This window comes from Anolis carolinensis, chromosome 4, assembly GCF_035594765.1.
Source record: "Anolis carolinensis isolate JA03-04 chromosome 4, rAnoCar3.1.pri, whole genome shotgun sequence".
NCBI classification, from domain to species: domain Eukaryota; kingdom Metazoa; phylum Chordata; class Lepidosauria; order Squamata; family Dactyloidae; genus Anolis; species Anolis carolinensis.
The window spans coordinates 39,407,746-39,433,343 of record NC_085844.1 but is presented as its reverse complement, the minus strand read 5'-3'; the positions used below and the strand labels follow the sequence as shown (position 1 = coordinate 39,433,343).

The 25,598-nt window shown below is 44.8% G+C and overlaps 1 protein-coding gene across 8 annotated transcripts in view; it reads right to left on the bottom strand.

Annotated features, from left to right (window-relative positions):
- stau2 (staufen double-stranded RNA binding protein 2) overlaps nt 1-22,589 on the bottom strand; it is a 200,501-nt gene extending 177,912 nt beyond the window's left edge. For 5 of the 8 annotated variants that reach the window (XR_010005706.1, XR_010005707.1, XM_062979336.1 and 2 more), the window contains exons 1-4: nt 22,418-22,589; nt 10,761-10,967; nt 9,770-9,900; nt 5,634-5,793 (exon numbers count right to left, since the gene is read on the bottom strand). Coding sequence is in view for 6 of the 8 variants with exons in the window: in XM_062979336.1 (XP_062835406.1) it covers nt 5,634-5,793; nt 9,770-9,900; nt 10,761-10,967; nt 22,418-22,574 (655 nt within the window). In the remaining 2 variants the exon portion in view is untranslated. Of the gene's footprint in view, nt 1-5,633; nt 5,794-9,769; nt 9,901-10,760; nt 10,968-22,210; nt 22,367-22,417 lie in introns of those variants that run through there. The other 3 variants (XM_008108594.3, XM_008108589.3, XM_008108590.3) reach the window with 3 other exon arrangements.
- Between the last annotated feature and the right edge of the window lie 3,009 nt (nt 22,590-25,598).

Below are 25,598 nucleotides of genomic sequence, written 5' to 3'. Positions count from 1 at the left end.
GCGATTTACAAGATAAAATTGTAAAGGATAAAATACATACATACAAATATTGATAAAATTAACATAGATTAAAAGCTCTAGTAAAGAGCCAGGTCTTAAGTGCTAGGGTAAAAGGCCCTAACTCGCGCATGGCTCTCATATAGGGTGGCAAGGCATTCCATAAGGCAGGGGCAGAAATAGAAAAAGCTCTGCGTCTGGTTCTTTCCAAGTGCACTTCTCTAGGACCCGGTATGTAAAGTAAGTCGCGTTGAGATGGTCGTTGCGACCTCCGATGATGGGAGAAGGAGAGACGGTCCCTAAGGTATGATGGGCCCTGGCTGTAAAGAATTTTAAAGGTCAGAACTAGCATCTTATATAGACCACGGTAATCAGTTGGAAGCCAATGCAGATGCTGCAGCACTGGTGTTATATGGCATTTCATGGGTGTTCTTGTGAGTAGCCTGGCTGCCGCATTCTGAACAATACGGAGCTTTAGGGTCGTGGACATCGGAAGGCCAACATACAGGGCGTTGCAATAGTCCAGCTTAGATGTGACCATGGCATGGATGACTGTTGCCAGAGCCTCATCAGATAGATAGGGTGCCAGTTGCCTCGCTTGTCGTAGATGGAAAAAGGCCTGTTTGCTAGCAGCAGCGACCTGAGCTTCCATTGTCAGCTGCAAATCCAAAACGACACCCAGGCTCTTAACGGTAAGCGAAGGAGATAGGGCAGCACCATCGAAGGTGGGTAGCAAATGGGTCAGACCAGTCGAGCGGCCATGCCAAAGAATCTCAGTCTTCGCCAGGTTCACCTTCAGTCTACTAGCACGTAGCCAGTTCGACAGAGCCTCCAGACATAATTATGCAACTACTTCTTTCGAGTAAATTTCCAATGCTAGTAACACCAAATTCCCATCTGTACAGAATGTAAGGATCTCAATTTCCATATATCCAAATGTAATTTCCATCAAAAAAGAAAAATAAATAAAAGTCAACATGTGGTTGTTTTCAGAAGCTAGTTATCACTCTTCTCCTAATTTAGGACCAATTACTTTAAATTTATCAGTAACCAAAGATTTGAGCACCATCTGCTGGTCAAACAATTCAGATACAACCAACTGCAAGCTTTTGCATGTACAGGCAGTCCCCGAGTTACAAATATCCATCTTAGAAATGAATCATAGTTAATAATGGGAATGAGACAACAGGAAGTGAGAGCATCTATCCCCCAAGAAGGGAAATTCACTCTTGAAAGAGTTATCATGGGGGGAAAGTGTCTCAACTGAAGCTTTATTACCAATGCTTGTTTCCACAACAACACAAATTTTTCAAAATCCAATTATCACAGGGACAGAAAGTGAGGTGGCACAAACAGAAAAGTAAACGTCACAGGGGTGTTCACCTTTTCCTGTGTGATTCAAAACTTTCTCCCTCTCCCTCTATGAACCTATCTTGTTCATAACTTGGGGACTGTCTGTAATGACAAAGCTACATACAAAAACCTGAGAGATCTATGAGATCTTCATTTTTATTTTTTAGTTTTCGAGAATACAAATTTGATTACAATATTGTCATTAGAGGAGGGAGTGGTAACTCTTTTTCCCACCAAGTTATTTTCCGTACCCAGGACCCTGCTCTTGCAAATATATATACAGTAAAGCCCTGCTCATTTGAGCACCGCTCATCCGAGCATCTGGGCTATCCGAGCCAAATTTCTCCCCCCACTCACCCGCCAGATCCCGGTCCTGCCGGAACCCAGCCGGGTGAGAGAGGGACGAAGGGCAGGCTCGCTAGCTGGCTCCTTCGCCATGCCGAGCGCCGGTGCTGCCGGCCCCGGCGTGGCGAAGGGGCTGAGCCACAGAGGGCGGGCGAGTGAAGGAGGAGGGCCGCAAAGGCCCTCCCCGTTCACCCACTTGCTCGTTGGCTCCTTCACCACGCCAGGCACCGGAGCTGGCGTGGAGAAGGAGACGAGCCAGCGAGTTCACCCGTTCACCCGCTTGCTCACTCGCTGGCTCCTTCGGCAGGCCGGGCGCTGGCAGCACCAGCGCTCGGCCTGACGAAGGAGACGAGCCAGCGAGTGGGTGAACAGGGAAGGCTTTTGCGGCCCTCCCCATCCACCCGCTCGCTTGCTCGCTGGCTCTTTCGGCAGGCTTTTCCGTAATCCCTCCTTATTATCCAAGATATTCGCTTATCCAAACTTCTGCTGGGCCCGTTTAGCTTGGATAAGCAAGACTCTACTGTAGTGACTTTAACAAGAGAATGCCGCCAATTAGTTGAATAACTACTGCATTTCAGGGGATGATAACTTTCAGAATACACTAGCCTGCGTGGACATAGAAATAACATTTTCAAGTTTGGGCAAAAAACATCCCTTACATGCAGAAGGATTTCAGATACTGCTGCTCAAAATAACCTGTGCCTGAAACAATGAAAAGCCACTAGCATTGAAAGTTCAAACTATTAGTTTAGAGATACCTGTTATTATAAGGCAGCTTCATATGTTTCACATTTCTATGCTATGCCAATTTACCACACCTTTGTTTTTAAATATATATATTGGAGAAGTTTTTGAAAAGGATTTAGGCAAAAGCATTTAACTGCCCAGCAGTTGAAGGGTCCACAAAGTTCAATGTTATTTTACTTGTGAAAGAAATTAATCTTCTGTACAGATACTGCTCTTATGGTTCACATAAAACATATCATTATTGTGAATTGGAATAAGATTCAGTTTATGTCTTTCCATTTCTTCACCCACTGCAGTCATAAAGAAGAATTTGGAATCCTCTAAATATGTCATAGGGTCCTTCCAAATAGGCCAAAATCCCAAGAGGAATTGGGATTTTAAATCCCACTTCCTCACAGGATGGAGGCCACACAGGATCTGAGATCAGCAGAGGTGGGCACTGGCACTGCCAGCCTTCCCCTCCCTGCCCTCCATTTCCCCTGCACTTACCAGGAGAAGACTCCAACAAGGCCTGAAAACTCCCCCTCCCCTCCCTCCCTCTGAAGAACTGAAAGAGGGCTTTGGATAGGGGAGGGGGATTTCTCCTCCAAGACTTCCTGTTGGTTCTTCCAGAGAGGAGGAAGAGAGGCAAAGGGTCCAAGGCCTGCATGGAAAGCTTCCTCTGGTAAGTTGAGAGGGAAATGGGGGGCAGGAGGGAGTTCGGACAGAAAGGAGGGAAGGAGAACTCATGTTTTCTATTTCTACAGGTTTACACAGGCATGGAAAAGTGCGTGTTTCTCAGGAAGAATCGGGATTGAAGGGCAGCTTTTAAACACATGTTTTCCAGACTTTAACTCGATTCCTCCCAATTCCTCTAGGTTCCTCCAAGACACAGTAACACCCAGTCAAAATATTACAGGCATGCCCTAGTTAAGAAGCCTTTGACAAAGAAGTTCCTTCTTACAAAGCCTTTTTATAGGAGCCAAGCCCAGTTACCCTTTTATTATCTTCTGGCAGGTTTTTTGCAGCACTGGCATTGGGAGGATAATGAAGGAGGGTTAGTGAAAGACAGATTTTCGGTGCTGGATGGTAGCAGTGTGTCTGCAGTAAGCAATGCAATAAAGCTGGACATGGAAAATAATACGGTTCTCCTCTAGGTGATTGAGGAGGCATGTGATTAAATACAACAAGAAAGGTAACAGCTATCTCCAGAATCACTGGGCACATGTAAAGAGTATAACAAAGAAAGGGGGAAAGCAGGTTTACCTGCCTCACTAGTTATCCTGACAAATCAAAAAAGCAGAGATCTGTATGTTTTGCCACCAAAATGCAAAGCCAAAGAAACGTGGAGGCTCTTGAAAGAAAGAAAAATAATTCCAAGATGCATTTTGAAAGAAGCTTCCAGGTGGTCTCTAGAAGATTCAAAGCATTTCTAGTATTTACTTATGCAAAGCTTACCTAAATTGGTTTTTTAAATATCACGTATGTATGTTAGTTTTGAATAACACAAGTTCATTGAAACATGTTATGCTGCTCTTTTTTGTGTTGTATGAATATATCCCTATTTCTCTCATATTATTTCTATCCCTGGTATTAACGTTTCTGTTTTAAAAAAGTAAAGCCCAGGAATACATTTATTTGGTTAGCTGAGATATACCTGTATCACCCAATTCCTTGGCCACGGTACTGGAGGTTGTATGTAGAAAAGGGCAAGACAGCATATGACTGTATTGGTCAAATATTTATACTATTTTCCCACCTTAAAAACAAAACGACACAGCTTTATCGATATTGTGCTTGGTCACATTTTCCCCACAGCCAATTAATCTATTATAGACATTGAATTTTCAGAGCAAAATCCTGCAGGTCTCACTTATCTCTACTATAATAAATCAGATTAGTAGCTATACGTTTTCATAATAAAGTACAAACATTCTGTTGTGACTGCGCCTTCGGGGATTATGGTTGATGGGGATGGAATTCGAAGAGGAAGAAAAAACCCTCGTGATGAGGGTTCACTGGAGGAGTTGCGCAGGAAGCGACTTAGAGAGCTATATGGGGGATCTTCTGAGGAAGATTCAGATGGGGAGATGGATGCTGAGGAACAGGTGGTGGCTGGGGAAGCGGGCATTGAATGGGCACAGCCACCGGAGATGTCTGGGGATTTGGGGTCTATGGATACTTCTGAACCTGGGGTTTCTGCAGGAGCTGATCCCAATTGGGATGCTTGGAGAAGGGAGGATGGTTCTTTAAGTGTTCATGGGGCTAAGTGTGGGCAGGATGATTGGGACTCCGACGAATTGCTAGGTACTCCAGATCCACGAGCTCTAGCTGTGTGGAGCTCAGATTCTGAGTAGATTTGGGACACCTGGTGTTTGGGTGTGAGTGTTTGGTCACCCAGGAGGAAGGGGAATAAAATGGGAATGTTTGGCCACTGCACTTTGCGTGTGGCAAGGTGTTGCTGAGGCGCCATTGGGATCTCTGTGTTTCCATGAAGACTGGACTTGGACTATGATTTGAATCTGCTGTTATCACCTAGCTTGGCTCTCGCTGTGTCTTATCGTGGACCTGTTTTGGATGACTGCACCCTCTTCAGACCTTGGATCGGAATTTGACCTTGCTACTACCTTCGCCCTGTGATTGATGACTACTATCGGCTTTTGACTCTTGGCTTGCTCTTTGGACACCGCTGTTATCTCCTGACCTGACCTTGGAATCCCGGACGACGTCTTTTCACCATCCTTTTGGAGCCTTCGGCTTTATCCACATTGTGGAAGCAGTCTACTGCATTCTTAGTTTGTTTGTTTGTTTCCTGACCAATTTGGTGTTTTCTTTTGGGAACTGTTCCTTTGAAAACTACAGAGCCGGCTGGCAGGGCTTGGACTCAGAAAGTGCAGTTTGCACTAAGTCTGTTTAGCTTTGTTTTTACCTGCTTGTGTTGCTGAATTATATTTTTGTTTGAACTGCTCTTGAAGCACTGATAGTGAAGTGTTTCAAGGTTTTTTCTGTGTTAACATTACTTTTTGGCTTATCTGCTGAATAAACTCTATTTTTGTTCGCTAATTGGCGTCTGACTCTTGACACATTCACCTTCTATCCCTTGGTTTAGGTTTTCCAAATTCTTCTGTGTTTACCATAAATTACAGCCAAAATGACATTATCTAATAAAGAACACATTTATGAGTTTTGTAGAAAGAGGAACTGTGACTTACCTGGATTACTATTAACATCGTTTTTGGGTGGTCTAGGTGTTGGTCTGGGAAGGGTACTTTCATTCAGAGCTCTTCTTGCAGCAGAATGATGTGCCTTTTTAATACTGCTTCCTTCAGCTTCCCACGTCTGATCTCCAAGAGTCAGCTGCACTGTGAATGTCTTCAAAAGCATAGAAAAACAGGTAAGGGCATTGACATCAAGACCAAATATTGAAAGTTTGATGGCTACAATACTACATTTCTTGGACTCTCATGAAATGCTATCAGTTATGCCTGCATCATACTTGTTTCTGGGAGAAGGAGAAATTATGTAGAACAGGGGTCCCAAACTAAGGCCTGTGGGCGGGATACGGCCCTCCAAGCCCCCGCCCTAAACTTTAGACTTAAGGTAAAAGGTTTCCCCTGACATTAAGTCCAGTCGTGTCCGACTCTGGGGGTTGGTGCTCATCTCCATTTCTAAGCCGAAGAGCCGGCGTTGCCCGTAGACACCTCCAAGGTCATGTGGCTGGCATGACTGCATGAAGCGCCTTTACTTTCCCGCCGGAGCGGTACCTATTGATCTACTCACATTTGCATGTTTTCAAACTGCTAGGTTGGCAGAGATTGGGGCTAACAGCAGGTGTTCATTCCGCTCCCCGAATTCGAATATGTGACCTTTTGGTCTGCAAGTTCAGCAGCTCTTCACTTTAACTTACTGCGCCACTAGGGGTTCCCTCAACTTTAGACTTTAGACTTAGAATCACCCTAATTCTGAAATGACTTGAATGCATGGAACAACAACAATCCTAATTAGCTTGACTCTCTTCACCCAAAAGCAGGCCCACAATTCCCATCGAAATACTGGTAAGTTTATGTTGGTTAAAAGTGTACTTCATCTTAAATACTGTATTGTTCTTTCAAGGGTTTTTGTGCATTACAACTAAGATATGTGCAGCGTGCATAGAAATTTGCTCAAGTTTTTTTCAAACTGTAGTTCGGTCTTGGGGATCATGAAACAGCCCTCGTCTTTAAAGGTTTGAGGACCTCTGACGTAGAACATCAGGATAATCTTATAGCCTTTCTACACTGCCATACAAAATTCAGATTATCTGCCTTAAACTGGATCATATGGCAGTGTAAACTTATATAATCCAGTTCAAAGTGGATAATATGAATTATCTGCTTTTCCTTAGTTCACTAGCACTGTATGCACAAGCATATTCTGCCCATGCTGCTTTTTCCATATCATTTGAATACCACCATGTCTGAAAAAAGCAAGGCCTATTTGGATCAATTGGGTCCGTGTAGATTATATAGCAGGGTAGACTCATATAATCCAATTCAATTAAACTGCTATTCTGAAACTGGATTATATGGAAGTGTATATGGGGCCTTAATGAATAATTGTTTAAAAGCTCTAGGGATCCCCCCATTAATTCCCATTTACAGATATATTTGAATAGTTAGGACTGTATCAGAATTGACCTGCAAATAGAAAAGCTTCTTTCATTTGCAAAAGGGGTTGCAGTAGCAAAAATAAAAGAGATTATTGCCACTGAGTCTCCCCTACAACCCGTACACTACAGTCATGATATAGTTTTGCATCTCAGCACCCTACTTGATTTGACAAAGTCCCCCATGATCAATACTTATATTAGGTGGATTTGTAATTGGGTTAAGTGACTCACAAATGGTTCATCTTTATCCTGAAAAAAGTGACTAGTGGGAGGGTTCTGTTCCGGGCCCGGTGCTGTTCAAGAACTTTATTAATGACTTGGATAAAGGTTTAAAGGGCATGACACCAAATTGGAAGGGATAGCTAACACTCCAGAATACATGCTCAGAATTCAAAATGGACTCAACAGATTAGAGAGCTGGGCCAAAACTAACAAAATGAATTTTAACAAGAAATATAGAATATTACACTTAAGCAGAAAAAATGAAATGCAGAGATACAGTATGGGTAATGCGTGGCTTGACAACAGTACATGTGAAAAAGATCTTGGAGTCCACATGTTAAACATTAGCCAACTATGTGAGTGAAAAGTAAAGGTTTTCCCCTGACATTAAGTCTAATCGTGACAGATTCTGAGGGTTGGTGCTCATCTCCATTTCTCAGCCGATGAGCCGGCACTGTCCTTAGACACTTCCAAGGTCATGTGGCCAGCATGATTGCATGGAGCATCATTACCTTCCCACTGGAGCAGTACTTATTATTTGTTTATTTATTTATTTCCATCATTCTATTCCGCCCTTCTCACCCGAAGGGACTCACATTTGCATGTTTTCAAACTGCTGGGTTGCTGATTGAATAAAACTCCCATGGCCCTAGCCAGTATGGCTTTTTCAGCTGCATTAAAAAGAGTACAGTGTCTCTAAATCAAGGGAAGTCATGATCCCTCTCTTATTCTGTTTAGGTCAGACCTCAAGCTGGAAGGTGCCCAGGGGAGGGTAACTAAAATGATCAAAGATCTGGGGACCATATCCTCTAAGGGGTGGCTTAAAGAGCTTGTTGCCGAATGAGAGTATAGCAGCGGAATCAGTAGCATCTAGATAACACCATGTGCAAAAGACTCAGACCAGGCAGAGGAATTGAAATGAACAAAGGAAACTTTACTCTTGCTTGTAGAGTTGAAATACAAAACAGTTCTGCAATCTTACAATGTCCATGTAGTTGCATAAGATCAATAACCTAATCAATCAGCATCAATATATACATAGCATAGCATATTAAATCAGCTACTTGACCGTAGCTATTCAGAGAGCCTTCTTTTTCCTGTGCTCTCTCTAGCAAGCTCAAATCCCAACTAACAAACTCCAACTGTCAAACCAGCCATCTGCCATCAAACTCGATACATTGTTTGAGGCGTGGCTTGCCTCTGCAAAAGAGCTGAGCTCCCTTTTTGCAGAGTTCTTTTTGCAAACCAACTTTTGCAAGGATTTCTTCCAAGGGATTTCTTATACACACACACATACACATTAGCAATTTGGCGTAATAGAGCTGGGTATGTTTAGCCTGCAAAAGAGAAGATTGAGAGGAGACGTGATAGTCAAGTACAAATATGTAAAAGGATATCATAAGGAAAAGGGAGCAGGGAGATTTGGACTCGGAGTAATGGGTTCAAATTACAAGAAAGGAGATTCCACCTGAACATTTGGAAGAACTTCCTGACTGTAAGAGCTGTTCAACAGTGGACTCTGCGTCGGTGTGTGGTGGAAGCACCTTCTTTGGAGGCTTTTAAACAGAGGCTGGATGGTCATCTTTCAATGGTTTTTTGGTGGTGCTTTTACTGCATGGCAGAGGGTTGAATTGGATGGCCTGTGAGGCCTCTAAGATTTTAATCATTTAGAGTAGCTTTTCAGATGCCAAGGGAAATACACAGGAAAGGATGAATTGGCAGAAATAATCTTCTAGCTATGGGTGCTATATGGGTGCTAACCACAGTCTACAAAGTGAGAGGAAGTTATTTTTGGAAAATTATCTCAGTGGTCATACTGGCTAAAAACTTAGGAGAGTTGAGGGTTCAAGAAGGGCCAGATGTGAAACAGGGATTAGGGTAAAGGATCTGACTGGCTGTTGTTCAGATTAATGAATTTTGCTTAAAACATTCAGTAAACAAAATCATACATTTACTTAGCTGATTTACCACACATTTTATTCCAGCTCTGGAAATAAATTGTACACAGTACACTCCATACTCTGGCTAACTATCTTATATGTATAACTGAATACTTTCTCCCTCCCCCCAAGTCTTTCTTCTTTCCTGGCCTCCTTTCCTCCCTCTCTTCCTTCTCTCAGTAGAAAAGAGAGGAAGAGTACAACATTAGTAAATCCAAAGGACTGGACTAAAGCATTTCCAAAAAACAGGCTGTAGTATAGTCAAGTTATATTTTTGTGTGAAAACAAAATATATATTTCTGGAACATGGAGGACAGATTTGGCTCTAAGGATGCTAATGGAATACAACTCCCATGGCCCTAGTCAGTATAGGCAAGGCTGGCTTGTGGGTTAACATTTAGGGTCATGCAGTAACGATATCTGATTTTAGGACTGATATATTCCACAACTGCAGGACTGTCACACTGAGCAAGGAATACAAAAATAATTTGTTAAAAACACAAGATGTCACATGTATCCAAAAACAGTGTTATATTACCTTTGCATGAGCAGGTCCTTGTTCATTCAGAAACTTATAAACAGGCTGGAGTCTACTGAAACGAGCTAATTCATTTACCAGACACATCGGAGTTTTCTCTTTAGGGCTTGCCAAGTTATCTTCCAGAGGAACTGCAAATTAAAAATGGATGTCTTAAATATAATAACTTCTTCACCACTTTACCAATGTAACCATTATTTTATGAGAGAGACATAGAGAGATTTAGTCTTACATGTTTATTTTCAAGTATTTTGGTCAGGGAAAAGATCTCCATTCAGATTAAGACATTCTGAAAAGTGAGCTATTGTATGGATTTTATTTTTTGTTCAACCATACAGAATGTCATATAAATATGTTTTGGAAATTCTTTAATAAATAATTTAATTTACCTATTGCCATTTTAATAATTCTGCAAATTAAAGCCAATTAAAGCTGTTACTGAATTATTGTCTACATCTATTGCTTCCTAGTTCTTGTATTTCCTATTAACTCTGTTCCCTAAATCTAGAATCCTTGCCTAGCATTGGATTTCCTAATATTTTATTCCTCCTATCATTTCACAGTTGAATACGCTTTGCACTTATTTCAAGCACTCTTATTTTGGGACCCAAAGTTTTGGTGCAGAAAGACAGGAACTACATTTTATTTACAGAGTTACAAAAGAAATAATACTTTCTGCCAAAAAGAAAAAGTCTGAAATGCTTTGTTCTCGGGAAGGAAATACACTTGGATCCCTTCCCGCAGTTTCATACTTTTCAGTGCTGAAAAGAGAGAGGTGAGTTCTTTCCAATGATACAACAGACACCAGAAAACTCCTTCAAAAGCTAAGTTTGACAAACACAGCTCAATGCAATGGAAGCAGCACTCTCGTGCTGATAGCATTTTAGCTGTTTTGATTGCTACTTTGTGCACACTCTGGAAATTGTTTTATTTCAAAAGTCTTAAATTGGTCGCATACAAAGGAAGCATTCACTTAAATCAACTTCCTTACCCAGTGAGTCATTAGAAGGCACAGAATCCACCAGACTGGATGCAGAATTATTGCAATCGACAGCTGATTCTGGAATTGATCCATTCACAGCAGGCTGAATAACGGCTGAACTTGTTGCTATTACTGATGGAGTGATCACTGCTGAGGACAAGACAGATCCAGAGTGGATGGATGAGCTCTGCATTTTGACTTGTGCTGCTGACTCTACTGAAGAAGAAAGAAAAACCAAAATATATTAGCCTCCACATCTAGCAACCCAAATAAAGTACTCAAAAGTTCCTCTATTATAACATTCTTCAGTCTATTCTATGTGTCTTTTCTACATTCAGCTTTGACAACTTGAAGCAACTGATAGCAGACTGCAGACTGGGTAGTCTGCAGGGGAGATCTTCTAGTAAATAATAATAATAATAATAATAATAATAATTTTATTCTTATATCCCGCCCCATCTCCCCGGAGGGACTCGGGGCGGCTTACATGGGGCCATGTCCAGACACGACAGCACAAATCAGATAAAACATTAAACTGAGCAGTAAAACTTCAACATGATTAAAAACAGTCATAAAAGTCAATATACACAATAATATTAAAATCCCGATTTGGGTCAAAAGATCCAGGCCAAGGTGCAAAGCAATATCAAGTTATCAGGGAGGGATAATTATACAGCAGGTGTAATACTTAAAGTGCTAAATGAATCCTAAAAACAATCCAGAGGGTCTACTGGTTAATAGGTAAATAACATGATCCCTCAAGGATCAGTCAACGAAGGCCTTCTGGAATAGCCAAGTTTTCAGGCTCTTCCTGAAAGAAAGTAGGGTAGGGGCCTGCCTAATCTCCCTGGGGAGCGAGTTCCACAGCCGGGGGGGCCACGGCGGAGAAGGCCCTCTCCCTCGTCCCCACCAACCGCAACTGCGAAGTTGGTGGAAGCGAGAGGAGGGCCTCCCCTGACGAGCGAAGAGGTCGTGCGGGTTCATAGGGGGAAATGCGGTCTCGAAGGTAGGTGGGTCCCAAACTGTTAAGGGCTTTGTAGGTGATAACCTGCACCTTGAATTGGGCTCAGAAAATAAATGGCAGCCAATGGAGCTCTTTAAACAGCGGCGTTGAGCGCGCCCTGTAATCTGCCCCAGTTAGAAACCTGGCTGCCGATCGTTGTACTAGTTGTAGTTTCCGAGCCGTCTTCAAAGGCAGCCCCACGTAGAGCACATTGCACTAATCCAGTCTAGAGGTAACTAAGGCATGGACCACCATGGTCAGATCTGACTTCTCAAGGTATGGTCGCAGCTGGCGCACAAGTTTTAGTTGTGCAAAGGCCCTCCCAGCCACGGCTGACACCTGGGCCTCAAGTGTCAGCGCAGAGTCCAGGAGGACCCCCAAGCTGCGGACCTGCGCCTTCAGGGGGAGTGCGACTGCGTCAAGCACAGGTTGCCACCCAATACCCCGATCAGATGTACGACTGACCTGGAGGACCTCTGTCTTGTCAGGATTGAGCTTCAGCTTGTTCGCCCTCATCCAGGCCAACACAGCGGCCAGACACTGGTCCAGTATCCGAGGGGCTTCCTTGGAATTAGGTGGAAAGGAGTAGTAGAGTTGGGTGTCATCCGCGTAGAGATGGCACTGCACTCCAAAACTCCGGATGACCTCACCCAGCGGTTTCATGTAGATATTAAAAAGCATGGGGGACAAAATGGAACCTTGCGGGACCCCACAGGTCAATGGCCAGGGGTCCGAGCAGGTGTCCCCCAGCTTCACCAACTGGGAACGGCCCTCTAGGAAGGACTGGAGCCACTGCAATGCAGTGCCCCCAAGGCCCATCCCAGAGAGCCGTCCCAGAAGGATACCATGGTCGATGGTATCGAAAGCCGCTGAGATGTCCAAGAGAACCAGCAGGGTCACACTCCCCCTGTCCAGCTCTCTGCGGAGGTCATCCACCAAGGCGACCAAAGCCGTCTCGGTACTGTAGCCAGGTCTGAAACCAGACTGCGATTGGTCCAGAAAATCCGTATCTTCCAAGAATCCCTGGAGCTGGGAAGCAACCACCCGCTCCAAGACCTTGCCCAAGAATGGAAGGTTAGAGATTGGTCTGTAGATCGAACAGACAGATGCCTCGGTTACCTCATCTGGCAATGCATCAAGGCCAGCGTCTAAGTCGGAACGAATCTGAGTGACTTTGTCTGCAAAATGGTGAGCGAACTCGCTACACCGAGTTGACGAGATGTCGGGTGCTCCCCCGACCTGAGGAGGGTGGAGGAGCTCCCCAACAACTCGAAACAACTCTGAAGATCTATTTGTTGCAGACGCGATGCGGGCAGTCGAGAAAACTTTCCTGGCTGCCCGCAACGCCGCGGAATAGGCCCTAATAGCGGCTCTAGACCGTGCTCGGTCAGATACGTCACGAGTTGTCCGCCAGCGGCACTCTAGTCTCCTTCTCGCACGTTTCATCTCCGCCAGCTCCCCAGTAAACCAGGGAGCTGGGGCAACTTTATTTCTTTTCTTCATTTAGTGTGGAAATTCTGAGTAAAATCGGAATAGAATCCTTAATGCTTTAATGGTAGATTTCTTTGTGGATATATGGAATAGGTTTCCTTTTTTCAACAGACATAAAGTGGTGTTACTGTTTTCACTGAAATACTTTGGAGTCACTCAACAGCTTTGTGCTAATAAGGTGACATTTTAAAGACATCCCTGCAAGTGTGATGAAACAATATCAGCCACGAAACAATGGTATTCCTTTCTTCTCAGTCAATGGTGCAAGAAAAGGGATCAAGGGATGAGATCAAAGGTCAAAGAGGTCATGGACAACACAAATACTATTGTCCTTTATGATGGTGTTTCCTTCAGTGCCAAGGACTAGGCCCCTTCCACACAGCTGAATACAATCCCACATTATCTGCTTTGAACTGGAATATATGGCAGTGTGGACTCAGATAACCCAAGTTCAAAGCAGATACTGTGGGATATTTTTGCCTTGATATTCTGGGTTATATGGCTGTGTAGAAGGCCCCTAGGAGACACAGGTCGGAAGAAGTTTGTCCCTTTACTTACATATCTTTTGCAGCTGTTCAAGTTCATTATTAGCCTATTGTCTATTTCACAACATTTAGCACCAACATACTTAGCTTCTTGCTTTATTCCTACCAATTTCTTATCTCAGAAACATATCACATACTTTCCAAGAGAAGGAGAGTCCAGTGGTACCACAGGTTTACTGCCACTAGCCTAATACAAAACTCTCTTTTGGCTTGGTAATTTACTTTGTTCCTTTAAGCCAAGGGTGTCAAGCTCATTTTCACCGAGGGCCACATTACCCTTATGGTTACCTTCGAAGGGCTGTTAGCAATTATAAGATTGCGTAAATGTACCTATGTTTGCAGGCTACATAAAATGACATGACAGGCCAGATTCGGCCCAGTTTGGGGTTTTGCATTTGACACATGTGCTTTAAGCCATTTCTAACTTAGGATTACTCTCAAATAATATACAGGGTTTTCTTGGCAAAATTCCTTTAGAGTGGGGTTGTCACTGTCTTTTTCTGATGCTAAGAGTGTAACGTGCCCAAGATTACCCAGTGGATTTAGCTTAGTGGGAATTTAGAAACCAGGTCTCCAGAGTCTGTATTTGACGCTCAAATTACTATATCAGACGGACTCTATTTTAATTTGTCAGCTCAATGTATTGCATATATCTTCTACCTGTTGACCAGAAAACATTTTACCTCAAAAACATGGCCTTTGGGAACTAGTGCATATTCTATTTTTTAACATTCATGAAGGTTTTACAAATGAAACACCACACATGCCTCTGAAAAGTTATTGTCAGAAGGCACATGATGCAACCATAATGCTAAACAAAATGAAACATGTATTTATTTATTTGGCCTCCTGGAATCTTACAAACACTGTACTGATTTCAACTACAGATAAAAAACTACATAAACAGGAAATATTCCATTAAGTGTGCTAACATGAATTATGCCACTTGACTTCCACAACTGTGAGGAACATGCTGAGCAAACTCTTCTTATATAACTTCAAACACAAGGAAATGATCAAAGTAAGTCACATCTAATCAAACAGATGGTAACATATCTTGAGTACCTGTTTCTACCTCCACCAATTCTAAATTTGGAGTGCAAACAAAAAATGACACTTTTAAATACACCTTATGAATATTATGTGAATCTAAAAGATGATATTTTATGTCAATCCAAGTATAATGCATTTTATATTCCTAAAGTACCGTAAAAAAGTAACATTTTTATCTTTGAAGTATGATAATATTGCCTTGAAAAATCCAAATATTTTTTTCCTGGGAGAAAAAAGCTTCAATTTTTTTAAAAAAATGACATTTCTGTTTACAAGTAGTGTTGACAAGTCGATTATGTCAAGATTATTATTTAGTAGACTACCTTAACACATATCTTGGGCATGCTTAAGGTAATTTCTGGCAATATCTTATTCATTACTTATTTACAACATTTTCAGCTCATTCCTAATCCATTTCAAATGCACAGATTCAGTCAAGGGCCCATTCCACACAGCTGTATAAAATCTACATTGAAATAAATTATATGGCAGTGTGGACTGAGATAACTCAGTTCAAAGCCGATATTGTGGATAATCTGCTTTGACATTCTGCTTTGACATTTGATTATCCGCGTCCACACTGCCATATAATCCAGTTCAACGTGGCTTTTATACAGCTGTGTGGAAGGGACCTAGAGGACTCTCATCCATAGGGTTGCCATAAGACAATGTGAGCTTAACAGCAATTAACAACAATATTTTCCAATGGTTTGTGATAATAACTATATGCATGATATTGTTTTTATTTGTCCCTGCTCAGAGTTTGAAGCAGCATGTTGCAACTGTGTTGCAACACATTCCTTTTTGGGTAACAGCCTTGAAAAAGTAAGATAACTAGTAATAACATTTGAGTTCTTACCGTAACAAGGAACATTTATTCATTACTCCTAAAACATTCTATGAAGATAATTTTTCTTTATTTAAAAATCTTCTTCAAAGTTATTAAAAGTATTTAAATTACAATTATTTATACACTAACAAAAACAAAAGCTACTGACAAGGGACTTGGAGGGCTGCATCACCCTGGCCTTGAGGCTGCAAGGCTTTTCAATGATAATCAATGTGATTAATTGCAACATTCACACATGCCTCCAACAGACAAGCGTTCTTTCTCCCACCCCGGACCTTCCACAGATATATAAATCTCCCTTGCCTAGTTTCCTCTCAACCAGGACCGGCCCGAGGAAATTTGAAGGGGTACGCAAATATTTTTTTGTGCCCCCTCCCCTGCGCCGCAGGAGGCGTGGCCAGGACTCGGCGCGGGAGGCGGGGCCAGGGTGCGCGGCGCGGGAGGCGGGGCCAGACGTGGCCCCGCCTCCCGCGGGGCGCACCCTGGTGCAGCCAAGCTGCGGCAGGAGTTCTTCCAGGCCGCAGCCTGAAAGGACTCCCGCTGCAGCGGGCGCGCGCCGTGGGAGGCGTGGCCGGTCCCGCCTCCCGCGGGGTGCGCCCTGGCTGGGCGGCCAGGCTGCGTGAGGCGGGAGTCCTTCCAGGCCGCGAAGAAGGCCTGGAAAGACTGCCACTACACACAGCTTGGCTGCGCCATGGCGCGCCCCGCGGGAGGTGGGGCCAGACCTGGCCCCGCCTCCGCCAGATGTGGCCCCGCCTCCCAGGGGCTCAATAGCACCCCTGGGAAGGTGGCGCCCAACACGGGGGCGTGGCCAGGGTGCCGTGTTGGGCCGGGCCTGCTCTCAACCTCTGAGGATGCCTGCCATAGAAGTGGGTGAAACATCAGGAGAGAATGCTTCTGGAACATGGCCATACAGCCTGGAAAACTCACTGCAACTCAGTGATTCCGGCCATGAAAGCCTTCGACAACACATTATCATCATCATCATCATCATTTGATACTCAACAAGATTAGTACACAGCAAACAAGATCACTATGCTCACTTTTGTATTCAATCACACATCGGACACTTTCCAAGTGTCTAGGACTGTGTGATATATCGGCAAATAATCCGAGCGGGGTGGTCTTTTGTACCTGACGGATGGTAATTTTGTGAGTGCCGACTGATTTCAAGTGCAGTTTTTAAAGATTGTTTTAAATCTTTTAATGTTAATTTTAATTGTTATTATTTACTTAGGTGATCCCTCGTTGTCCGAGGATGATCGTCTTCCAGGCATAGTGTCCTGGAGGTGGATACGCAGGTGACTGTGGAGCCGTTTCCAGGTGGAAGGCTGTCCTGGTCAGGTTAGCCTGACACGCCTTCCTCTTGGCACGTTTCTCCCTTTCACCAATTATCCCTGTGATGGGGGCCCCCAATGGTGCTGCGGGTTAAACCGCTGAGCTGCTAAACTTGCTGACCAAAAGGTTGGCAGTTCGTATCCAGGAACTGGGGTGAGCTCCCGCTTTAGCCTCAGCTTCTGCCAACCTAGCAGTTTGAAAACAAGTAAACGTGAGTAGATCAATAGGTACGGCTCTGATAATTTTAGGATCCATTCATCAGTGGAGGGAACCTTTTTTTGTTTCCAAACTTTGGCTAGAACTAATCTTGCTGCTGTGGTCATTAGGAAAACAATTTTATCCTGATTTTTATTCAATTTCGGGCTTGTTATGCCTAGTAAGTACATTTCCGGTTTTGGTGGAAATTTAATTTGTAATATTTTTTGTGTTATTTGATGTATGTTGTTCCAATACTTTTTGACGTTTTTGCATTTCCACCATTGGTGGTAAAAGGTTCCTATCTCTTTGCCACATTCCCAGCATTTGTTGGATGACCATTTACTTAAATTTGGCTATTTTAGCTATTTTTCTCTTTTTTGTTTTTGGTTTTGGTTTCCCCCCCCCCCCCCACTTCTCTCTGCTGTCCTTTCACCCACTTTACCCCTAGCATCTCTCTACGCTACCCCCACGGTTTTGTTTTCCTCGCTTTCGCTGTAAATATCACTTAGAAAGTAATAAAAATCTATATTAAAAAAAATAGGTACGGCTCTGGTGGGAAGGTAACGGTGCTCCATGCAGTCATGCCGGCCACATGACCTTGGAGGTCATCCCCTCGATGGATTGTCACCTTGCCGTGGTGAGGGGGCTTGCGTGTTCCGATGAACCTGTGGGCACTGGAGTGATGCACTCCCAGGAGTGGCCGCAGGGGAGGTTCCAGACCAAGCACAATCCGAAGACCCAAAGACCTCAACGGCGGAGCAGGCGGAGGATAACATGGTACATGTTACAACGGCTGTGAAGGCGGAAGAAGGCTGCAACAGACTGAGAAGCCACTGTCGTTGTGTTAACCACACCACTGCTGGAACCTCACTCTGTGAAGACTGTGTGTTGACCGGCCGTGCACCGACCTCCACACATTAAAAAAAATCACGCACAGGCGTCTTCCAACAAAAATAAAAACAAACCTACAAAAGTCCCATGGCGATCAGCGAGTGGCGACGGGGGCAGGACTGTGAAATCTGGAAGCCCCTAGTCACAGACTGGCACATGGGCGGTGGATATGGACTCAGTCGTTCTACCTCAAGGACCGAGGCAGTTGAGTAGTCCGGCAGCTGTATCCATGACTGAGCAGCCCTTTTTAGGATCCGCTCTGCTCACCCCACACGGGGAAGGGGCTAGAAAAGGTGCCCTAAACATAGTCTGCCTCTCCTACCCTGACTGGACTGCCGCGTCCAGAGGGGTCACCACTCTGCGGCCAAAAAAGAAAAATGAACTTTGGAACATGGAACGTACGGACATTGTTAGATAACACTGACAGCGAGCGCCCCGAACGCAGGACTGCTCTCATTGCAAGAGAGCTGGGACGCTTCAAGATCGACATAGCAGCCCTTCAGGAGACCCGGAGAGCAGGAGAGGGGCAGCTGAAGGAAGAAAAGGGAGGCTACACCTTCTTCTGGAAGGGACTACCTGAAGAAGAGCGAAGAAGAATACACGGAGTTGGCTTTGCTATCAGAAACGACCTGGTGAAGCACCTGACTGAAGCACCCACTGGCATCAACGAACGACTTTCAACCCTCCGAATTAACCTTGCCAAAAACCAACAGGCAACCATCATATGCGCCTATGCACCAACTCTAGATGCTGACGAAGACATCAAGGAAAAATTTTACTGTCAGCTGGATACCATCCTATCGGAGATACCTAAGGAGGACAAAATCATCCTCCTGGGGGACTTTAACGCAAGAGTCGGAAGGGACTCTGACCTGTGGCCAGGGATCATAGGAAAAGACGGGGTCGGAAACAGCAACTCGAATGGCATCTTGCTTCTCACCAAATGCGGAGAGCACAACCTTGTCATCACCAACACGCTCTTCCGCCAGAAAAACAAGCTCAAGACATCATGGAAGCACCCTCGGTCAAAGCATTGGCACCTCCTGGACTATGTTATCACACGTGCCAGAGACCGCCGCGATGTGCTTCTCACAAGAGCCATGACAGGTACTGATGACTGCTGGACAGACCACAGGCTAATCCGATCCACGATGGCTATCAAGATCGTCCCCAAACGCAGACTCCAAGGAAGGAAAACAAGGCGAAAAATGAACACCCAAGCCCTTCAGGTGCCCTCCAAACGAGCCCTTCTCCAAACAACACTCAAAGATCATCTACCCACAGAACACCCCGAAAATGTTGAGGAACATTGGAACAAACTGAAGACCTCCATCATCACAGCCTGCGAAGAAAGCATTGGATACCTAACTAAGAAACATCAAGACTGGTTTGATGATAACGACAAAGAGATCCAACAGCTGATTGATAACAAAAGGAAAGCCTTCCAAACATGGCAGAGAGACACCAACTGTGCTGCCAAGAAAAAGATCTATGCCAGTGCAAAAGCCGAGGTCCAAAGAAGGACCAGAGAACTCAAGAACATCTGGTGGACAAAGAAGGCTGAAGAAATCCAACACCTTGCAGATACCCATGACGCTCAGGGATTTTTCAAAGCCACAAAGATCATTTATGGACCAAGAAACCATGGCATACAGCCCCTACGCTCATCAGATGGAACCAAAATTCTGAAGGACAAAACATCAATTGCACTACGTTGGAAAGAGCACTACCAGAACCTGCTGAATCGCAGCTCCAATGTGGCCGAAGAGACCCTCTCACAAATCCCGCAACAACAAACCAGGGATGAGCTTGCAGCACTGCCTAGTTTGGAAGAAGTCAGCAATGCCATCAGCCAACAAAAAAACAACAAAGCTAGCGGACCTGATGGGATTCCCGCTGAAATCTTCAAAGAGGGTGGACCTGAGCTGATGCAACAACTCCACCAGCTTATTGAAAAGGTGTGGATGACCGAGAAAATCCCAGCAGACTTCAAGGATGCCACCATCATCACCCTTTTCAAGAAAGGGGACAGAACAGACTGCGGGAACTATCGTGGTATCTCCCTTCTAACCTCCGCCGGGAAAATCCTCGCAAGAATCCTTGCAAACCGCCTTCTCCCTGTCTCAGAAGACACCCTCCCAGAATCCCAGAATGGCTTCCGCCCCTCCAGAGGAACAGTGGACATGATCTTCACTGCTCGACAGCTCCAAGAAAAATGCAGGGAACAAAACCAACCTCTGTACATGGCATTCATTGACCTTGCAAAGGCATTCGACACAGTGAATCGCAGCGCTCTCTGGACCATCCTCCAAAAAATCGGGTGCCCTGACAAATTTGTGAACATCCTGCGGCTCCTCCATGATGACATGATGGCAACAGTCTTGGACAGCAACGGCTCCCAAAGTGACCCATTTAAGGTTGAATCAGGTGTCAAGCAGGGATGTGTTATTGCCCCCACCTTATTTTCCATCTTCATCGCTATGATACTTCACCTTGTTGATGGGAAGCTTCCCACCGGAGTGGAAATCATCTATCGGACAGATGGCAAGCTATTTAACCTCAGCAGACTGAGAGCCAAAACCAAGGTCACCACAACATCTGTTATAGAACTCCAATATGCTGATGACAACGTAGTCTGTGCGCGTTCAGAAGAAGACCTACAAGCCACTCTAAACACCTTCGCAGAAGCATACGAGAAGCTCGGCCTCTCACTGAACATCGAGAAAACCAAAGTGCTCTTCCAACAGGCACCAGCTAATCCCTCTGCAAAGCCAGGAATACAGCTTAACGGTGCAACATTAGAAAATGTTGACCATTTCCGCTACCTTGGTAGCCACCTCTCCACAAAAGTCAACATCGACACTGAAATACAACACCGCCTGAGCTCTGCGAGTGCAGCATTTTTCCGTATGAAGCAGAGAGTGTTCGATGACCGGGACATCCGTAGAGAGACCAAGGTGCTTGTTTATAAAGCCATTGTCCTCCCAACCCTGCTCTATGCCTGCGAAACGTGGACTGTGTACAGACGTCACACCAAACTCCTGGAGCGTTTCCATCAGCGTTGTCTCAGGAAAATCCTGCAAATCTCTTGGGAAGACAGGCGGACAAATGTCAGCGTGCTTGAGGAAGCAAAGACCACCAGCATTGAAGCGATGCTCTTACGCCATCAACTCCGTTGGACTGGCCACGTTGTCCGAATGCCCGATCACCGTCTCCCAAAGCAGCTCCTCTACTCTGAACTCAAGAATGGGAAACGGAATGTTGGAGGGCAGGAAAAGAGATTTAAAGATGGGCTCAAAGCCAACCTTAAAAACTGTGGCATAGACACTGAGAACTGGGAAGCCCTGGCCCTTGAGCGCTCTAATTGGAGGTCAGCTGTGACCAGCAGTGCTGCGGAGTTTGAAGAGGCACGAACGGAGGGCTTAAGGGAGAAACGTGCCAAGAGGAAGGAGCGTCAAGCTAACCCCGACCGGGACCGCCTTCCACCTGGAAACCGATGTCCTCACTGCGGGAGAATATGCGGGTCAAGAATCGGTCTCTTCAGTCACCTAAGAACACACGCCCAAGATACCAAGGTTGGAAGACCATCGTCCTCGAACGTCGAGGGATCGCCTAAGTAAGTACGGACAACACTGGCTCTTGGGCTTAGAAATGGAGATGAGCACCAACCCCAGAGTCGGACACGACTACACTCAATGTCAGGGGGAAACCTTTACCTTTATCCAATCCCTGGATTATCCAAAATGTGGCTTGTTGTGGAAACAAGGATTGGTGAGAAAGCTTCAGTGGAGACACCTTTTCTCCCATGATAATAACTCTTCCAGGAGTGGGTTTCCCTTTCCTAGGGGTTGATTTCCCTCACTTCCTGTTGTCTCACCCTCGTTCCTAACTAGGAGTCGTTTGCCTGTGTTTGATTCCAGATTATCTATCTTTTATACGAGTCCTCCCTGCCCTATGATCCAGTTCACAACAGGCAATCTGGACTCAGATGCTGGACTACATGGCAGTCTAGACTGGGCCTCCAGGGGCCCACCCAACTCCCCCGCGGCCCACGCGTTTGGGATCTCGTTAAGGGAGAAGTCTCCGCACAAACCTCTTCCTGTGTATCTCGGTTCCGGAGGGTTCCCCTTCCCGCAGTCCAAGGAAGAGGAAAGGAGAGGAGAAGGAGGCGCCTCCCCGCCTCCCTCCCATGCCTCCGCTCCCAGCATCGCTCATCCCGGTGCAGCAGGCCAGGTGGTCCCCCATCCCCTCCTGGTGTCCCCTCAGGGTTTGTCCGGGCGACTCTCTTGTCCCCAATTACCTGGTTCCTTCCTAGAGATGTCCTCGCCTCGGCAGGCGCTGGCTTTGGCTGCCCAGTGCCCTCCTCCTCGCCAGCTTCTGCGCCCCCCCCCTTTCGGGTGCGCGAATGGTCCCGTCCGCGTTGCCTTCCTCAGCGGCGCCTGGGCGGGAGATTCCATTCTAGGCCTGAAAAGGGGGGGAGGGTCGTTTCCCAATATAAAGGACCCAAGGCTAAAGCGGGTCTGCCTGGGTGCAAGGAAAGGCATCCTTGCAGAGAAGGCTGCTCTATTGACATGGAAGGAAGGCCAAGGTTAGGCAAGGATCACACACACACCTCTTCCAACATTTCCCATCTGGCTAATCCTTCCTCGCTTTAAAAAGTTGTCACAACTTGAGCATCCTTTCTGCAAAACGCTTGGCTCCAAAGCAGACCTAATTGGGATTTTGGAACACCTGTATGTGCATAATAAAGAGAATTCAGGGTGCATCGATACCAGGCATGGGCAAACTTAGGCCCTCCAGGTGTTTTGGACTTCAACTCCCACAATTCCTAACAGCCGGTAGGCTGTTAGGAATTGTGGGAGTTGAAGTCCAAAACACCTGGAGGGCCCAAGTTTGCCTATACTATGGAATTAATCCAGTCTGACACCACTGCAAAGCCTTCTCTATCAAAGGGTGCTGCAATCTCAACAAACTACAAATTCCATGGCACTGAGCTCTGGCTGTTAAAAGTGGTGCTGCTCTAATTAATTCGATGCTATCCATTCACATAAATTTTACTGTCGATAATAATAATAAAATTTTATTTGTACCCCACCCCATCTCCCAACAAGGGACTCGGAGCAGATTACAGACCTAAACATAATAAACAATCCAATTAATAACATAACTAATTGCCAATAGATGCACCCCTTGTAGATGGGACCCTAGCCTAATCACAATTTTATTCTTTCATATTCTCTTTATACACATAGCCTGGAGATCATTTTATCTTCTTGTGGAGAGAGAAAAAGCAAGGTATAAATAAATGTAATAATTTTATACACAATATGTGTGTATGAAATAATGTTTGTGTACATTGAGTCATCAGGAAGTAAAGTGTTCACTATCCCATGTGGATGATTTTGGAATTCCAGAAGAGGCATGTTCAGTCCTTAACGAAGGACCACCAGGTCGCAGTCTGCAGCAGCTTGCTTTTGCACAACATTCATTTGAATTAATTCTTATATTTTTATTGAATAAAATCAATATAAAATAAAAAATAAACATTAGAAACTATATAGGTAAAGGTAAAGGTTTTCTCCTGTCATTAAGCCTAGTTGTGTCCCACTCTGGGGGTTGGTGCTCATCTCCATTTCTAAGCCGAAGAGCCAGCGTTGTCCGTAGACGCCTCCAAGGTCATGTGGGCGGCATGACTGCATGGAGGGTCATGCCGGAGCGGTACCTATTGATTTACTCACATTTGCTTGTTTTCGAACTGCTAGGTTGGCAGAAGCTGGGGCTAACAGCGGGAGCTCACCCCACTCCCCAGATTTGAACTGCCAACCTTTCAATATAAAAACTAATAGTTATCTACATTTAACTCTGAACTATGTTAATATATTACACAAAATGGTACTGTTCCATAATCCGTAGCAGAGGCTACTAGGGGGCACTAGAGAGAGGATGATAGTCCATTTTATTTGGGAGGGGCGTTGAAGGAGGAAAACCATTTCCCCGTTTTAGCTGGTCATTCCCCCCACCCTTCCCATATCATAAACGAGGGTTGTTTCCACAATGGGGATGTGAGTGGAGGATATAACAGGAAAATGGGGAAATGGTTTTCCTCCTTCAACCCATCTTCCACGCCCATAAAATTTTACTTTCTCTAGTGCCCACTAGTGGCCTCCACCAGGATAATGAAAGAGTACCCAAAAAAACCTAACAAAAAACAAAACACAAAATTGCATAGCCTACACACAAATCTAAACTACTACCTCAATGTACGTCAAAAATACGGCTACATTGTGGGGGGAAATACGTCTTTGCAGTTATACTTTAAGCCTTAAGCCTCTACATCTCTCTGATCTGTAAATTACACTTCATCTAAACATTTGACTTATATGAATAAAAACAGTAAATAACCATTGGTCCTTCCCTCCTCCTAAAGTAAACCAGGGGTTTCCAATCTTTCTATAAACTTTACTAATGATTTTCTTCCAATCATTCAATTAAAAAATTGAACCTCAAGCCATGGCTGATACCTAATGAGAGACTCCCTCCTGGGCACATAGAAGCAGAGCCGGCCCTAGGTATTTTTCAAGTGTAGGCGAACAGAATTTTGGCGCCCCCCCCCCCCAACCAATCACTGAAAAATAAAAGCGTTGGATAAGCGAAAATGTTGGATAATAAGGAAAGATAAAGGAAAAGCCTATTAAACATCAAATTACATTATGATTTTACAAATTAAGCACCAAAACATCATGTTTTACAACAAATCAATCGAAAAAGCAGTTCAATACATGGTAATGTTATGTAGGAATTACTATATTTGCGAATTTAGCACTAAACATTGAACAGGGATATAGGGCAGTGTGGACTTAGATAACCCAGATAGCCCTCAATACTAAAAAAAACCTCTAAAATCAGGACAATAAATAAAGAACAACACTCTGAAAACAGAAGAAATCCAGACAGTAAACAATCAGGGACAGCTAACACCTCCCAAAAAAAAAGATTCTCCCAGGCAAGAAGAAGCCAGGCCTTGAAGCCACAGGGCCATTAAATGCTAATCAAGGTGATTAATTACAACATTCACACCTGCTTCAAAGAAAAGTTCTTTCTCCCACCCTGGACCTTCTACAGATATATAAACCCCACATACCTAGCTTCCAAGTTCTCACAGACCTCACAATCTCTGAAGGCCCCAAAGGTGGGCTCCCGTGGTGCGAAGGTGGGTCTGCGCCAGCCGGAAAGCCCAGCACGGGCACCGGGAGGCCCAGCGTGGCCACCGGAAGGCCCAAAAGAGAAGGAGGTGGAGAGTGGTGCCCTCCTCCCAGGACGATGGCGCCCCTGGGACGATGGCGCCACAGGCAAGTGCCTAGTTCGCCTTATGGTTGGACCGCCTCTGCATAGAAGACTGGGCGACTTGAACAGAATGCGCTCTGACACCACAAGATGCAATGCGGCCACAAAATGGAGTCCACGACATACGAGTATGGAGA